This window comes from Brachyistius frenatus, unplaced genomic scaffold (genome assembly GCF_029030835.1).
Source record: "Brachyistius frenatus isolate BFR_SWC_R1_liver_20210118 unplaced genomic scaffold, ASM2903083v1 Contig_60, whole genome shotgun sequence".
NCBI classification, from domain to species: Eukaryota; Metazoa; Chordata; class Actinopteri; family Embiotocidae; genus Brachyistius; species Brachyistius frenatus.
In genome coordinates, this window is record NW_027210659.1 from 655231 (window position 1) to 673738 (window position 18508).

The following is an 18508-nucleotide window of genomic DNA, read 5'->3' on the forward strand; positions in this document are numbered from 1 at the left end:
CAGTTGATGTCTGAAGAAACAGAAATCATTCAATGCAGTCAAAACCAATAATTTCCTGAAGAATGAAGGCCCTCCACAGTAGTCTGTCAAAAGAAACAGACAGCTTGACCCAACTTTGCAAGTTGCCAACCTTGAGAAGTGGAGGACATTACCAACGATATATTTGATCTTTCTTCATTATCAGTGACAAAGGAAATGATGAAATGCATGACTGTGCACACCTGGACCAACTGCGACGCTACTGATAGCGACGGCCTCTGATTTCATCACAGAGAAATGACAAGCTTTAAAGGCAATTCTGAGCTTGTTTGATCAAGACACTTTGACCTCATTGACCATTGATCAACAATGGGTATTGGAGATCATAACACAAAGATAAAATGCTGTGACCAAAAATTCCTTCGTGGATAAAGTAATCCAAAACTCCAATCAAAGGCAGCAGGTGATTATCCTCCAAATAACAAACTTCACAGAGACTTTATAGAAAATGCAGTCTGGGAGTCATAAATGTATGTATTACATAAATGCTAATTAATATGTTGTTCTATTTGTTTTAATTATTATTGGGTTTTTTATATGCTTTGGTTTACTGGTTAATACAAATGACTATTTTGTCTGTTTGCATGACCACATATATCATTCATAAACAGCCTTAAAAGCGTGTTTGGTGGAAAAAAGTATTCTTATAAAATAACTCAAAGTAGATACCTGGCACACTAATACATTTTAATCAAGGATCAGGAAGCACACTGTGCTCTAAAACAGTTTGGTATTGGGTTTCACCCTCATTGTCATACCTTCAACAGTTGTTCTTACCTGTACTGTACAACCATCATGTTCTGTTCTCCACAGTGTCTGGCACAGCGGATATACCTCATCCAGCTGGACTTGCTGGGATCATTACCGTCGATAAAGTGCTGTAACGTCCCCTCTGCATCATAGATCTGGAAAACACAAATATGTAGTGTCAGAGTTGAAAGCGTCACAAGTACAAAGACATTTACTCCGCTCATTATGGTAAATGAAAGACCCTTCCAGTGACAATCACGTTTTTCACATTGTTTACATGGCAATGTTTTGTTTTTCTATATGCTACAAGAAATATCATGTGCGAAATAAGCAGTCAATGCCATGGCTGAGCGTTTCCATTTTGGAACTGCGGTGACTATCTGTCAGTCCCATAAACGCTGATTCAAAGACATCCCACAAAATATCCTGCAGCAGCAGAGGAACTGCCGTCTGGTGTGCCAGAAACTCATTGCTGAAAATATCAGTTCACCATGGCATAGTAAGAATTACATTCAGATTTCAGCACCAACATAGACTACAAAACTTTACAGTGAGCGCAAAAGACACAGTTTACATACGCCTAAATTGACTGAAACCTGTCTGTAACAGGTTATTAATGGGACTCACCGATATTAAAAGTAGCCTAATCCAGGTCTTGACAAAACATTAACATGAATTAAAGTGGTGTTTGTTGCTTTTAGCTGTTTTTTGGGGTGTTTATTCTGAGTTTATTAAATATATCTGCAGCTTCATACTGTAGCAGGATTCATATGAGCGTCTTCAAAGAGAAAGCAGTGGGTGCATTTATGCACACGGCACAACTGTGGTAACTAATTCATTATTTATAACTATTAATTGACAGAGATCCCATCTTCACTGCCTCTCTGCCTCTCTGAAATGCTCTTTTTATACCCAACAATGTTACTGATCCGTTGCAAATTAACCAAATAGGTGTTTCTTTACACAACTTTTCCATTCTTTTTTTTTAACCCTGTCCCAACTTTTTTTTTTTAAATGTGTTGCTGCCATCCAATTTAAAATAAGCATATATTTTTGATTGCACAATAAAAGGCCTCAATTTAAAAACTTCCAATATGTTGTCTTTGTTAGATTTTTTTGTTTATCAAATATGTGCATGTATCATGTAATATACATTATTTGCTAATCTTTACATTTTACATAATGTCCCATCTTTTTTGGAAATTGGGTTCTAGGTTAATCTTGAGTGGCAACGTGATACACACTCTACTTACAGTGTTTTAACAGACTGCCGGGAATATAAATTACATTTTACAAGTTTTGAGGGATTGGTGAAGCAAAGACAGAAAACGGGTTCCAGTTCCAATTTGTTCCATTCCTATCGGGTTATTATCCTTGCCAACTGTAGACCTCAACATACAGCAGGAATTGAAGGACAAGTCAGAACAACTTCTACTCTGACGCATAGTCCAGAATTATTTTCATAAGCATTTTTTTCGAACTCAGTGTTTTGTTTTCATAGATCCCAAAACAGGGTGTGCAGGTGCAGAAGTGAACATCACAGTTAGCAAGTCATACATCAAGGAAAGGGTATCAGACTATCTGTCAGTATATACCACAGAGCTACTGGCAGTACTATTGCCCCAGCAGTGGCTAGAGGAGAAGTAAATAAATAACATCATCATTGCATCTGATAGCTTTTTAGCACTTGCAAACATAAGATGTGGCAGATCATCAATCAGGACAGATATTATCAATGAAATATTCCTTATAATTTACAGGATGGAAGTTAAGGGCTACACACGCACTTTCTGTTTCTGCTCATGGTGGTGTAGAGGGAAAGGAGCAGGTTGATGTTTTGGCCAAACAACCACTCAAAAATAAGCAACGAGACATAAATAATAATCATTATTTATATAGCGCTTATTTAAATTCCATGCTTCACACAAAAACAAGCCATGAAATGAAAACATCAAACAAGCTATAAACTTAGTAACAAAATGATTGTATAAATTAAAGCAATGAACAAGTAAGCTATAAAGCCATAAAACAAATTAAAGTACAAAAATAACAAAATAATAAGTAGCACTAAAACAAGAAATAAAATGATATTACTAAAATCAGGAAAAACTATCCAATGAAAGTACTTTATAAAAGAAGAGATTTTAAAGATGTCACGGACTCTGCTGACCTAATTACGTCCAGCAGCCCGTTCCATAACTTGTCTGGCAGTAAATACTCTGTCACCTCTAGTTTTCAGCAATACCTAAGGAACAGATAAAAGTCCTTTGTCTGATGATCTCAGGTTACAGAAGTCTTGTATGTAACAATGGGGTCAGATATATAGCAAGGAAAGAGGGCATGAAAAGCCTTGCGAGTCAACAGTACAATCTTAAAATCGATTCTAAAACATACTGGGAGCAGAGCCAAGAATGCTAAAACAGGTGTAATGTGGTCACTTCTGTACAATCTGGAATTGACTGATGGATTTTTTTTTTTTTTTTAAGGTAGGTGACAAGGCAGTTGCATTGAGGATATAAAGGTGTGCAAAATGGCCTGTGTTTTAAAATGAAATGTCCATATATTTCTAAGATGATAAAAACACCACAGCATGAGCTTTGTGATGGGGTGTTGAAGCTTCTATCAGAAGAAGCAGATGGCAGGATTTGTTTTTAAGTGCTGAGAACCAATTACAACAATTTCTGTTTTGTCAAGCTGGAGAAAGTCTTGTGATATCCAGCTTTTGACATCAAACAGGCAGTCCTGGAGAGAACTCAGCATGCCAGGATCAGAGGCTCTAACATGCAGATAAATAGGTGTATAATCAGCATAGCAGTGGAAAGAAACACCATCATAGTGAAATGATACAGTGCATCCAGAAAGTATTCACAGCACTTCACTTTTTCTTCATTTTGTTATGTTACAGCCTTATTCCAAAATTGATTCAATTAATTTTTTCCTCAAAATTCCACAATACCCCATAATAACAAGTTTAACATTTTTTGCAAATCTATTAAAACTAAAGAATGAAAATATAACACGTACACAAGTATTCACAGCCTTTGCTAAATACTTTGTTGAAGCACCTTTGGCAGCAATTACAGCCTCAAGTATTTTTGAGTATGATGCTACAAGCTTGGCACCTATTCTTGGGCAGTTTCTCCCATTCTTCTTTGCAGGACCTCTCAAGCTCCATCAGGTTGGATGGGGAGCATCGGTGCACAGCCATTTTCAGATCTCTCCAGAGATGTTCAATCGGTTTCAAGTCTGGGCTGTGGCTGGGCCACTCAAGGACATTCACAGAGTTGTCCCGAAGCCACTCCTTTGTTATCTTGGCTGTGTGCTTCGGGTCGTTGTCCTGTTGGAAGATGAACCTTCCCCCAGTCTGAGGTCCAGAGCGCTCTGGAGCAGGTTTTCATCAAGGATGTCTCTGTACATTGCTGCATTCATCTTTCCCTCCATCCTGACTAGTCTCCCAGTTCCTGCCACTGAAAAACATCCCCACAGCATGATGCTGCCACCACTGTGCTTCACTGTAGGGATGGTATTGGCCAGGTGATGAGCGGTGCCTAGTTTCCTCCAGACATGACGATTGGCATTCAGGCCAAAGAGTTCAATCTTTGTTTTATCAGACCAGATGATTTAGTTTCTCATGGTCTGACAGTCCTTCAGGTGCCTTTTGGCAAACTCCAGGTGGGCTGTCATGTGCCTTTTACTGAGGAGTGGCTTCCGTCTGGTCATTCTGCCATACAGGCCTGCTTGGTGGAGTGCTACAGAGATGGTTGTCCTTCTGGAAGGTTCTCCTCTCTTCACAGAGCAACGTTGGAGCTCTGTCAGAGTGACCGTCGGGTTCTTGGTCACCTCCCTGACTAAGGCCCTTCTCCCCCGTTTGGCCGGACGGCCGACTCTAGGAAGAGTCCTGGTGGTTCCAAACTTCTTCCATTTACGGATGATGGAGGCCACTGTGCTCATTGGGACCTTCAATGCTTCAGAAATATGTATGTACCCTTCCCCAGATCTGTGCCTCGATACAATCCTGTCTCGGAGGTCTACAGACAATTCCTTGGAATTCATGGCTTGGTTTGTGCTCTGACATGCACTGTCAACTGTGGGACCTTATATAGACGGTGTGTGTCTTTCCAGATCATGTATAATCAACTAAATTTACCAGGTGGACTCCAATCAAGTTGTAGAAATATCTCGAGGATGATCAGTGGAAATAGGATGCCCTGAGCTTTTGAGTGTCATGGCAAAAGCTGTGAATACGTATGTACATGTGATTTTTTATTTTTAAAAGATTTGCAAAAAAAAAAATCCAAAAACTGTTTTTCACGTTATCGTTATGGGGTATTGTGTGTTGAATTTTGAGGAACAAAATGAATTCAATCCATTTTGGAATAAGGCTGTAACAACAAAATGTGGAAAAAGTGAAGCGCTGCGAATACTTTCCGGATGCACTGTATGTCCAAAGAGAAGCATGTAAAGGGAAAATAAAGTTGGTCACCAAACTAAGATACACTATAATTTACAAGGAGAAGGGGGACATGGAATTTTTAACGGCAACACAGACGCTCTTATAGACCAAATATGAAGTGCAGCATTTTAGTGCTGTGGTTTAAATTACACATAAAGTGCCTTATTAATGCAGAATAACACCGCAGGGATTTACTGACTCAATATTACTACCAGTCTTCCCCTACCAAACGTCTCATTAGTTCACAGTATGCCATGCTAATACTTTGGCTGCTATGTTCATGCACCAAAGTAAGATACTACCTAGTACAATGCCTGAGTGACGAGGTGAGTGTGTGCAGTATATCACTGAGGTTATCAAGTGGGCACCTCCCTTCAAACAGTTTTTTGACCTCGCCCACCTTTTCTCTTCCTCTTATGAGGGTTTCTCACTTGAATTTTGTTATAGCAATGTGATAACCTGGGAAATGGACAATTGTTTTGTATCATTTATTTTGTGTTTGAAGTAAACAGTTAGTGCTTCTGTGGACTTTGTGGCACATGGATCAGGACGAGGGAAGGAACATACGCCAGTGTTTTGTCAAAGTTTGGCCCACACCACATCAGGAAGGCTCAACAGCAGTTCTGTTATCCCAGAACTATTCCCCTAAATACTCACACCCACCACCCCTGCTCTACCTGTTTTACATCCAAACTAGTGTGACTGGTGTCTACATACTTTGGCAACATTATCTTTGCTCAAAGCCACAAAAACGACCACCATTACCATTATTTCTCTGCCAAACCAGAGACAACCCTTTGAGCAACTTTACTCAAAGCCACAAGTTCATACCTGCTACAACAGACCAATAATACCATTCCCTCTCTGCCAAATCCAGAATCTACCTTGCCAGTATGACTAGTGCCTATACACCCTGGCAACGTTATCTTTGCTCAAAGCCACAAGTTCATACCTGCTACACATGAGCACCAAAACCAGTCCTTCTCCACTAAATCCAGAGACTACCCTGTTCATCTGCCTCTGCCATCTCCCTCACTGCCTGCTGCAGGCTCCGTCTCCAGATTCAAAGCTCCTGCAACAGCGAAGCAATGTTGACCACGCAATGAACCCTCGACAACATACCTTCATTGGATGCAACCTTATCCTCAACCTCGCCCCTTGACTTCAGCCACTAGTTTGCAATATTTATTTTTTTCTCTCTCATATTGCCATGTGGTGGTGTTTACAAGGACCCAAATGCAAGCTCACAGACTTAGGTATCAGTTCCAAAATACAGTCTTTATTGTAATAAACAAAAACAAACAAACCAAAAGGTGGCACCTATCGTGTCCACTTGCTTCCAGTCGGGAGGTCAACTCGACCGACAGGTGACTTTGACAGGGAGCTCTGCAGGAGGAACAGGAGCCGGAACAGGAACAGGACGGACGGAGAACAGACGGAGGACGGACGGGTGGCTAACAAAAATGAACCGACAACCAGAGGAGTGCAGGGGCAGGGTACATATAGTCCGGGGAGGTGATCAGGGAGATGCAGCACACCTGCAGGAGGTGATCAGGGGTGAGTGGCTGCATCTGCTGGGACCGGTGAGGGGCGTGGCCACGGGAGGTGAGGGGCGTGACCACAGACAAGCAGACAGGGGACACAGGAGGAGAGGTGATCGGGGGCAAAACAGAGGGAAAAACCGGACTCCTGACACATATGCCTCATCAATATTATCTTCCCAGGGCACTGTCAGCTCAATGAAATAAACTTTTCGCTGGCTACTTATCCATTAAACAATGTCTGGCTGGTACAATCTACTTCTTGTGAAATCCCAAGCGTTCACCCAGATATACCCGCATTTCCCAGCTCCTATTTTTATTTAACACACTAACAACTTTCCTATCTGAGCTCCTTCCTCTCCCACTCTAACAAAACTAGCAGCTGCCTTATTGTTTCCACTCTTCCCTGCTCTTACTTCCACTCTCCTCTTCTCAATGGCAGCAGCCAAGCACCTCAGAACCTGGTTATGCCGCCATGCATACCTACCCTACCCCAAACTAATCTTAAAGCCTGACAGCATGTGGTTTACCGTTCCTACCACTGAACGTAATGGACAGGTTGGATCCTCACCAAACCACTGCTTGAGGTTCTGTGGCGACGGAAGCACGTCATACGTTGCTCCCAGCAGAAAGCCTACACGACTCGCCTTCGTGCACCAGAGGTCCTTCCAACTAAGTCGTCTCTTCTCTACACTCCAGTTCACTCACTGTCCCTGCTCACCCTGAGCAATTGCCTAAACATATCTCTCTGCCTCCTCCTCACGACGCACCTGATCAATCATCAGCTTCCTGTTTTCTGCGGGGCCAGCCTTACTCCTTACTGACCGCCTTTGCTCAGACCTAAGCCCCCCCCCCCCCCACACACACACACACACACTAATCGTGTGTCCGTTTAGAAACTGTGGTGATTGTATAGATCTGTGCTGTCAGGATTGAAGATGTCTGTGAAGCACCATATTTTATAATTTATAGATTATTTGTTCCAACATCTATATTTGAAAAATTGTCTACTATCAATTGGCTTTATTAACATATGAACACATTAAAGATTTCTTCAAAGTCTTACAGTTTGGACAGGTATGGCTGAAGCTTATTTGAAAGGGTTTAAAAGTAGCTACAGCAAATAATCACGAGCCTCTTATCTTCAGTCAGAGCTGTGTTAAAAGCCAGCTGGGTGGTAAATGTTATAAAAACCTGATTTACACCCACTTAAAAGTTACATCTGTCAGCTATAAAAACAAGTTCTAAGGACTAAAAGTACTTTTTCAGGGCAATAGTGAAAGGTGGCACATCAAACAGAATGCATGAACATTTACCAAACAGGTCTCCAAGTCTCTTGGTGCTGGGCTTAAAGATGGGACGCGTCATTATTTTGGTGTTTCTCTTAGGGTGACCATAAGTTTCTTTTGCTCTCATAAAATATACAAATTAAATGGACTGTATTGCTGTGAAATTAGCTGATCACAAAAGGATATTTAAATAATTTCATTTTACTGTGACTTCTACTCAAGCGCTACCTTCAGGACAAACTCTATACAACACCACATTATCGAACCCAAATTCACAGCAGACATGAATCAGCAGAACCTGACAGGTGGATGATATGCTTATCTCCTAATTCAACACTGTCACATTTCTTGCATGTTAATTTGTATTAAAGGGACAATGTACAAGCATCTCCTGCTTTTCTTGGCTGGGAGGAGAGCCCAAATAAAACATTAGTATTACAGTGTACTTTTTTGTTTGCGCTTATGGGCATGTGTGTCATCTTAACCATTAACTATATATAAAAGGGGGCGTAGCTAGCGGATCTGAAAAGTGAGGCCAATGCAAAAGTGTCTTCAACTGCAATACAAGCGATGGCCGCGAGAAGTTGGCTCTGGCTTCACAGACTCCCATTCGACTTCAAATTTCTTTCCAAAGGTTCGCGAAAGTAACTCCTTCTTGTTCATTTTCTGGTGGTCCATCTGAAAATAATCCCATCATTAATTAGATAGTAGGCCTCAAAAAGCGATATGTTTCCTGGCATTTCTGTTTGATTGACATGCTTTTGGTGCTGTCATGTTACGGCTATCAGTGGGTGCGTGTAGTTTCCTTGGGTTTCCAATTCGATCGCCTTAAAATTTACCGCCCGCTCCCCCCAGCTCGTCCAAATATGGCACCTTTTGCTCCAAAATAGCAACACGGCGATGGTTAAAATCCAAAGTCAAGGCTTTAGAACGGCAATTCACAAACCGATGTGACGTCACGGTTCGCTGCCACTTGATCCTAACAGGTCAGATTCTCAAACTGAATTTGACGGCAAGATGTTTTCTTGTAGTTACTGTAAAACCAAAACACAGCTCATGTTTTAATTTTTTTAATCTTGTTCGTTGAACAAAATAAGCAAGACAGTAAAAATGGATTCTTACCACTGGGCATCTTTATTGGCATTGTGAATCATTGACAATCTTCCAAAATCCACGGCTACAATAACCAATATGCTGCGTCAGGATCGATCTTGCAGGGTCTCCTAAGTCTGTCCTTTATTCAGTTTATGAATCTGATTATGCGATTTGTTTTCTCAAAATTGGCATTTTAATTTAACAGAGCGGAACTTAACGTAGAGGGACAGAGAAGAGGGAGAAATATGCTGCTGCACATCACAAAGGCATACAGGCCCAAACATCTTAGTTCGCATGGCTCCACAAATCAGCTTTCATTCATTGAGCTTCTTTTATTTCTATAGTATTTCACATTTATGACATAACAGATTAAAAAGTCTGTCAGAATATAGCTAGGAATTTGAATCAGGCATGTCAGAAAATCCTGTTCTATGTAGCGGAAGTTAACACCTGTGTAAATTGTTCAAAGCCTTTCTCAATTTGGAGATTGTCCTGCTGCTGTGTGATGAAACAGCTGTTTTTTAAATACATAAAAGAAAATAATCTGACATTTTTAATTTTTTGTTAGTGCGTGATTGTGCCTAAAAGTATATTTTAAAAGTTAAATTAGTATACTAACTGGTTCCGTGATATTGAATAAGATCGAACTGAGCTCCGGCAAGGTGAAATTTAGATGTCAGGAGGTGGAGCCCAATTTAATCCAAGGTTATGTAACACCCGTAGAGTGTACCTGTACTAAACCCATGTTTCTCCACAGTATTTCAGAAGATAAATATACTGTTTAAACCAATAACACACATACCTTAAACCAACTCTAAAAACCTGCCTCATCAGGTAAGAAAAAAGCTCTCTTGAAGCTCTTCTCAGTCCAGAGCTGTAAATCAGTTTAACTCATCCAGTTATTCTGGATGGCATTTCCGAGGCATCCGGTATAATAATATCTCAAAGACTTTTTAATACCAGGTTATGCCAATGGAATGGATAATTTGCTCTCAGACTACAGGCTTAATTGTGGTTCCTAGAGTACAACCCCGTTTCCAAAAAAGTTGGGATGCTGTATAAAATGTAAATATGGACGGAATGCAATGATTAGAAAATCATGTAAACCCATATTTAGTTACGAATAGACCAAAGAAACATATCAAACATTGAAATTGAAAAATGCTGTTTTATGAAAAATATATGCTTATTATGAATTTTATTTCAACTGCTAACCAGTTCAGGGTCTCCTTTGTTGTATTTTGCATCTCATGATGCGCCAATTTTTTTTAAAGTGCAGACAGGTCTGGACTGCAGACAGGCCAGTTGAGCACCTGGATGCAGTTTTGCATTGTTTTCCTGAATTAAGCAAGGCCTTCTCCGAAAGAGACGTTGTCTGGATGGCAGCATATGTTGCTCCAAAAACTGTATATATCGTTTAGCATTAATGGTTCCTTCTCAGATGTCCAAGCGAACCATGCCACATGTATTAATGCATCCGCTGATAACAGGCCGGGTGGTCCCTCTCCTCTTAATAATTTCCAAAAAGAATCTCAAATTTTGATTTGTCAGATTACTTTGCCTCAATCCATCTTAAATGAGCTCAGGCCCAGAGAAAGCTTTTGAATCATGTTTATTTCTGGTTTCTTCTTTGCATGGTGGAGTTTTAACCTGCATTTGTGGATGCAGCGATGAACTGTGTTCACAGACAATGTGATTTAGAAGTTTTCCTTAGCCCATACAATGATTTCCACTACAGACTTGTGTCTGTTTTTAATGCAGTACCGCCTGAGGACCCAAAGATCACAGCCATCCAATAATGGTTTTCAGCCTTGTAATGAACCTCTCCCCGTCTTCACTGCTGAGACTCTGCCTCTCTGAAATGCTGTTTTTATACTCAATCATGTTTCTGATCTGTTGCCAATTAACCTAATTAGTTATGAGATGTTCCATCAGGTATTTTTTTTTTTTTTTAATCTTTACATAACTTTTCCAGTCTTTTGTTTTCCCTGTTTTTCATCAAATTCAAAATAAGCATATATTTTTCATGAAACCATAAAATGTCTTAGTTTTAACATTTGATATGTTGTCTTTGGTCTATTTTTAATTAGATAGCGGTTTCTGGGATTTGCAAATCATTGCATTCAGTTTTTACTTAAAATGTACACAGCGTCCCATCTTTTTTGGAAACAGGAGTTGTAGAATTGGAATTAGGCCTTTCATTTTTTTTTCAGAACCCTCTACTATGAAACTCCCAGTCTGGGTTTGGAAGGCGGACACACATTGATATTATGCTGAAAGCTTTCCTTTCTTATTAATCTCATAGTTAGGGCTGGCTCAGGTGACCCATTAACCATGCCTTGGTTATGCTGCTGTAGGCCCAAGCTGCTGGTTGAACTTCCATTATGCACTGGGCACGCTATCTTCCTCCACTATCTCTTTCACTGTCCATGCATTTATATGCCTCTATTACATATTATTACCTTTGTACCATATCTATCCTGTGATATGTTCTTTTTCCTCTCTGTCCTCTCTCTTCCTGTACCTTTCTGTAGGTATCTCTGGCTTTGGAGCTGCATGTTTCTGATCTGCGGTTACTGACCCCAACCCGCCCAGTGTTTTTTGTTTGTTGTTTCTCTATGATGTTATTTTCTCCCTCTGCTCTCCGCTCACCGCAACTGGTCGGTCACCTCTGAGGTTCCCTCATAAGGGGATTGCTGAATTGTTGGGTTTCTCTCTGTAATGTTGTAAGGTCCTGAAACCTACTATGTCAAGTGCCTTAAGATGACTTAAAACGGATAAAACCGAATTGAATTGAAAGTCCATTTGCCCCTATAACACATATTTTCTCTAAGGAATGATGTCAGACAAATCAAACTAAAAATCAAACATGATTTTGTGCCAGCTGTTTGGGACAACAATTGTCAACGTTGACTTATTTCACAATAAAATACATAAGTTATCTTATTAAGTTACATTACCAACTACTAATATTTGTAATACTTATTTTGACCGAAGACATGATCTTTTACTAAGACTAACTAACTAATTTGTCTGTGACAGTGTCACAACTTTTACAAGCTTTATTATTGTACCACAACAACACACAACTAGTACTGTCCAACTGTCACGTATCATTTATAATTGCCTACTGAACCTACTTGTGGGTTTAGTAGGCATATATCTGACAAATGTGTGATGATAACCACCTATTCAATATTCTGACAACAATCAAATCAGGTCTATTGTTGTGTATTCTGCTACCCAGAGGTAGAAGTTATTGTCACAATTACTCCATTCCAGCCAAACGGAAAACATTTAGCTGCATAGTGGGTTTTGGTGTTAAAGTTTGATTTGTCAACTGTATTTTAAGTAAAAAATAATTGGTAGTTGGCATGTAGATATCCGCTGCAAACCAACATTATGATAAAATAATAAAAAATGAGTAAATTAAGAAAGACTTTACAGTTAATAGTGATCATACACAGATAAAATGAATCGATCTCCCTCAGCCTCTGTCCCTCCGTGTGTGTTCATTATTAATCCATCCCTCCATCTATCTGTGGTGATCCACCGTGACTGTATTGAGGAGGTGTTGAGTGTGTTTATAAGGTGATGACCTGAGCCAATAGTTGGCCTCTCTGCTGTCCATACAGCCAACAAACAATCAATGCTGTAAAAGACTGTGCGAATCAAAGGAAACAGCCTCATTTATTATTCTCTGTATGTAAGCACTTCAATGTCTGTCGCTGTCGAGCTGTCTGCAGACTCTCCTGCTTTTATCCCAGGAGCGGTCCTGACCTCTTTGGGGCCTTAAGCAAAATTCTGCTCAGGGGCCCTCCAACCTGACCATTGGGCCTTGCAAACCTTCTCTGACCCTATAGCTATGTACTGTAAACCATTTGTGAGATGGCAAATACAAGCTGCCTTCTCCAGATATCATTTTAAACATTTTCAAATATTAGACTTGCACATGCATTCATGTTACCTATAATGCATGACAAATCATCATTTTAAATTCAACATTTAATCAATAGTAAATGTCAATCCATTCCTTTCCATCTTGCATTTTTCCAGAGTTGTAGCTGGAAAGGGTGATTTTAATTTTGCACGCGCACATTTGTGCATGTTCATGTGTGACACAGTTTTCTTTTCGAAGCTGCGGTTTATGCTTGCCATCAAACATACAAATAGTTGTAATTTACTCTGACTTTTGTTGAGCTTGCCAGCCACTTCCAGGGCTGTGCTATCATAGCAAAATTCTGACACAAACAGACCAAAAGATGCACTGCAAGTTAGCACATCAACTTAACGTTGATGTTATTTGCTAACATCAAACTTGGAGAGGAGAGAATGCATGTTTGCCTGATTGCCATTGATATTGCTAATGTATAAGCAAACAGTCTAACTAATGTTGAAAAACTTTCTTTTTTTTTTAAAGTTTCTTTCCACAACATTTGTGTAACTGGAGAATGGTTGGATTATGGATATTTTATTTGTTTTGTGTAAAAAAAAAAAAAAAAGGGAAGAGTTACTGTAAACTAGTTATAGTAACTGGATTGTAACAAAATTTAACTCCAGTCTCTTGCATGAAGCTAATCTGCCTCAAAATATAAAATAACCGTGTCCCCAACGTGTTTTAGGGAGAAAGAGAAACTTTGCGTCATACAAGTCTTAAAAAGGTGACAACACTGGATGGAGGACAGACAAATTACTTAAGGCTATATATAAACACAGACAAACACAGACACACATTTATACAGACACAAAGTGGGAAGGTCTTTATGAAATTTGATGATTTTTGATAATTAACTGCTCCTTAAAGAGGATTATGAATTTGTGAGCAGGGACATCTATGCAAATTCACCTAATCTCCGAAATTGACATGATTTCACAGAAATAAAGTTACTCAGCACAAGTCTTTTTAAAGTGTTACAGCACAAAGTAATCTTTGCTGAACAAAACTTGCTTTATAAAATAACTCCACATTTACAGTCGGCAAGGCTTTGCAGGCTCTTCTTTCATCATCAAAACAAGCCATGTACTGTTGGTCCTGAAGAAAAGGGCTAAACCAGGAATGATTGGGTTTAAGGGTAAATGTGGTCTTAATCATACAGTATGTGTTAAATTACATGAGTTTAATACATCCTTCCAATTATAAGTAATTGCACTTAGTTTTTGCACAAGCAGTAAGTCTTACATTTATCTAATTTTAAAAGCATTTAAAGCACTAATTTTAACAAGATGTAGCCTATGTATTCTATATTGCAGTCATAGACTGTCAATTTTTGCGTCACTTGTATGACTTTAATCATTTGAATATTAAAAAATGGTCACCCACTTCTAAGTCTGTTTCTGTCTGAGATTTATTCATATTAAAAGTGCTTGTTTTCCTTTCCACTGTCACCAAATGCATGCTCATGCTATTAACTATTCAGTTAAATAGCTGAGTGTCTATGCTGTCAGGACTGAACCTTTTTAATGTTAAATGCCCTGTGATAACTTAAGTTTCAATATATAAATATATAATCACAGAAGGTGACTATAAATGATATATTTTTCGCAACTTGCTTTTTTCGCAACTTCCTATTTTCGAATTCTTGCAATCACATATAACTCCAGAAATTGTATCGCTGCAGCAAAATGATAAAAATCAATTTATTCAACATATGTATTAAAGATGATTAAATTATATTTATTTTTTAATTCCTCTTGTCATCTATTGCTTTGCCTAATGCAAGTCTTTTAAATTCCCTACAGTGCTATACATACAGAATGAATGTCACTTGCTGTGCTTGAAATATATATTTTTTAAAAACAAAACATAATAATTGCCAAAAACTGTTAAACAATGATTTGTAAATTTCAAAATGTTGCCATGACAACACCTTTTTTATATTACATTACATTACATTTCATTTAGCTGATGCTTTTATCCAAAGTGACTTACAATAAGTGCATTTCAACCATGAGGGTACAAATTCAGAACAACAACAATCAAGAAAGTACAATTTTCTTCAAGAAAGCCAAACTGCAAAGTGCTATAAGTAAGTGCCATTTTAATCGCTACTAAAGTGCTATCTATTGAAGGTATAGTCGAAAGAGGTGTGTTTTTAGTTTGCGACGGAAGATGTTTTGACTTTCTGCTGTCCTGATGTCGGTGGGGAGCTCATTCCACCATTTAGGATCCAGGACAACAAACAGTCGTGATTTTGTAGAGTGTTTAGCTCAGTGAGGGAGCGACAAGCTGATTGGTAGAAGCAGAGCGGAGTGAACGGACTGGGGTGTAAGGTTGGACCATGTCCTGGATGTAGACTGGACCCGATCGGTTCGCAGCACAGTACGCAAGTATCAATGTTTAGAAACGGATGCGGGCAGCTACTGTTAACCAGTGAAGGAGGAGCGGAGTAGTGTGGGTGAATTTAGATCGGTTAAAGACCAGTCGAGCTGCTGCATTCTGGATGAGCTGCAGAGGTCGGATGCCATTATCAGTTAGCAGGTATATTCCAATATGTTTTGTGGTTTTTATTTAGTCATTACAGTTTAAAACTTTATTTTTATAACCTGCTATAACATTTTGAATGTAGTAACTTTGACAGTATGTTATACTGCTTCTTCATTGACAGATCCACCTGTAAGTAACTTTCCACTGACTGTATACTGAAACATCTGTAGCTGCAATGAACTCAGGCTTCTCAGACAAGCAGCTGGTTTTCTAACTTGATGCCGTTCTGTCAAAGACATTTTGGTCGCCTGTGTTTATCAAATACATCACTACAGAATTCCATCTGCAAGACAAATGGCCAAATGTAACATGTTGTTTAGTTGAACACCTAAAAAATGTTGCAAATACTGGCAGGCTGCAGGCTTTGGTTCACAGCTCTGGCTGTCATTTTTCCATCTCAGCACAATATTTGTGACAAAACTGGACTTGTGTTTAGCTGCAGCTTCAGTTTCTCAAAGCCCGATAAATAATACTATGGACCTTCAGTTTGGCCAGGACAGATGACCTTTTACATACAGAGCACTTCTGTATGTCCCACTGCTGCAGGAAGACCACAGGGTTAAGAGCTTTGTTCAAAGGAACTTTAGCCTTGCATTTTAAGGTTGATCTCAACAACTAACACTCTTTTTAATATTGGATTCATAACAATTTTTATTCGGTTTAGAATGTGCTTGAAACAAGTGGAAGATCACACATTATGTCTTGTTTGTGTCACTCAACGGTCCAAAATCCAGTTTACATCAACCCTTTTCCCAAAAAGTTGGGAAACTGTAAAATGTAAATAAAAAGGGAAATCATTTGCAAATCACGTAAACCCATTATTTGAAAAAAAGAACAAAGACAGAGGATCACGTTGAAAATTAGAAATTGTTTGTTTTTTTGGAAAATATATGCTCATTTTGAATTTGATGCCAGCAAAATATATTAAAAAAAAAATTGGGACCAGCGCATGTTTACCACTGCATTGCATCACCTCTTCGTTTAATAATACTCAGTAAATGTTTGGGAACTGAGAACACCAGTTGCTGGAGTTTTGAAAGTGAGATGTTGTCCCATTCACAGCTGCTCAACATCTCTGGGTCGTATTTTTATGTTTCATGGTGGGCCAAATGTTTTCAGTGGGAGACAGGTCTGAACTGCAGGCAGACTAGTTAAACACCCAAACTCTTCTACTACAGAGCCATGCTGTTGTAATATGTGCAAAAAGCAGTTTTGCATTGTCTTGATAACATAAGCAAGGCCTTCCCTGAAAAAGACGTTGTCTCGGTGGCAGCATACAGTATGTTGCTCCAAAACCTGTATATATTCTTCAGCATTAACAGTGCCTTCCCAGATGTGCAAATACCAATACCGTGTGCACTAAATCACGCCCATAACATCATGAATGCTGGCTTTTGAAATGTGCGCTGAGAACAAGCTGGATGGTCCCTCTCCTCTTTTGCTTGGAGGACATGGTATCTCTGATTTCCAAAAATATTTTAAAATTTTGAATTGTCAGAGACCACAGAACAGTTTTCCACTTAACATTAGTCCATCTTAAATGAGCTCAGGCCCAGAGAAGGCGGCGGCATTTCTGGATCATGTTTATATCTGGTTTCCTCTTTGCATCGTAGAGTTTTAACCTGCATTTGTGGATGTAGGAATGATTACAGACAAAAGCTTTTGGAAGCATTCCTGAGCTTTTGCAATGATTTCCACCACAGAATTGTGGTTGCGTTTAATGCAGTGCAGCGTGAGAGCCTGAAGATCACAGCCATCTTTGGTCTTTGGCCTTCTCCCTTGTGTACAGAGATTTCTCCAGATTATCTGAATCTTTCAATGATTTTATGTACTGTAGATAATGAAATCCCCAAATTATTTGCAATTTTATGTCGAGGAACAGTGCCATCAGGATTCTAATTTTAGGTGGGCGGACTTTGGACATCGAGTCAGATCCACTGCTCGCTTCTCCCCAGCTCGTCCAAATATGGTCACTTCTGGCTTCAAACTAGTAGAATGGCAACGGGAAAAATATCAAACTTTGGTTTTCAGAAGGGCAGTTCACAAACTGCCATTAACCAATGATTGATGTAACTGTTGGTTGCTGCTTGACAGTGATTTAAACTGATGTTTTGGTAGTTTTGCATTGTTGTGCTGAATACACAGTGACAGCTGTCAGGGAGCGATCTGCAAAACCTCAACAACAGCTGAATGTGTGTGTGTGTGTGTGTGTGTGTGTGTGTGTGTGTGTGTGTGTGTGTGTGTGTGTGTGTGTGTGTGTGTGTGTGTGTGTGTGTGTGCGCGCGCGCGCGCATGTGCGTGAGAGACAAAGTGTGTCTCTGAAATGTACTGACAGTGTTTTGACCTCTTTATTTAATCACAGAGAGTAAATCTTCTCGTCTGGACCAGACGCAACGGAGATATACTGTGATGTGTGTGCGTGTGTGTGTGCGTGTGTGTATACGTGTGTGTTTTTTGCAGACAGGAATGTGGTTCACTTATCAGTTAAAAACACTTAACTGCATCTCTGAACCAACACTGGCATGTAAATGGATGGATGGATGTCAGACGAATATGTGTGTTAAGATGGGTGTGTGTGTTAAATGCGTTTATCATGTTTGTGTGTGTGTTAGAAAGAGACGGAGAAAATGTCGTAACACCTTCAGACATGATAACTCACAGCTGCATTAGTGACCTACTTACACACACACACACACACACACACACACACACACACACACACACACACACACACACACACACACACACACACACACACACACACACACATACATACACAGGAGTACTTTGGATGCTTTTTAACAACAAATTTTCCAAGAGAGTTCAGCAGTTTTGGACATTCAGTTTTCAACTGAAG

At 39.5% G+C, this 18508-nt stretch overlaps 1 protein-coding gene across 1 annotated transcript in view; it reads right to left on the bottom strand.

The window, feature by feature from the left end:
• prdm6 (PR domain containing 6) overlaps positions 1 to 18508 on the bottom strand; it is an 86646-nt gene that overhangs the window by 38921 nt on the left and 29217 nt on the right. The window contains exon 4 of the mRNA XM_069706012.1: positions 817 to 944. Within this exon, the coding sequence (XP_069562113.1) occupies positions 817 to 944 (128 nt within the window). The remainder of the gene's footprint in view (positions 1 to 816; positions 945 to 18508) is intronic.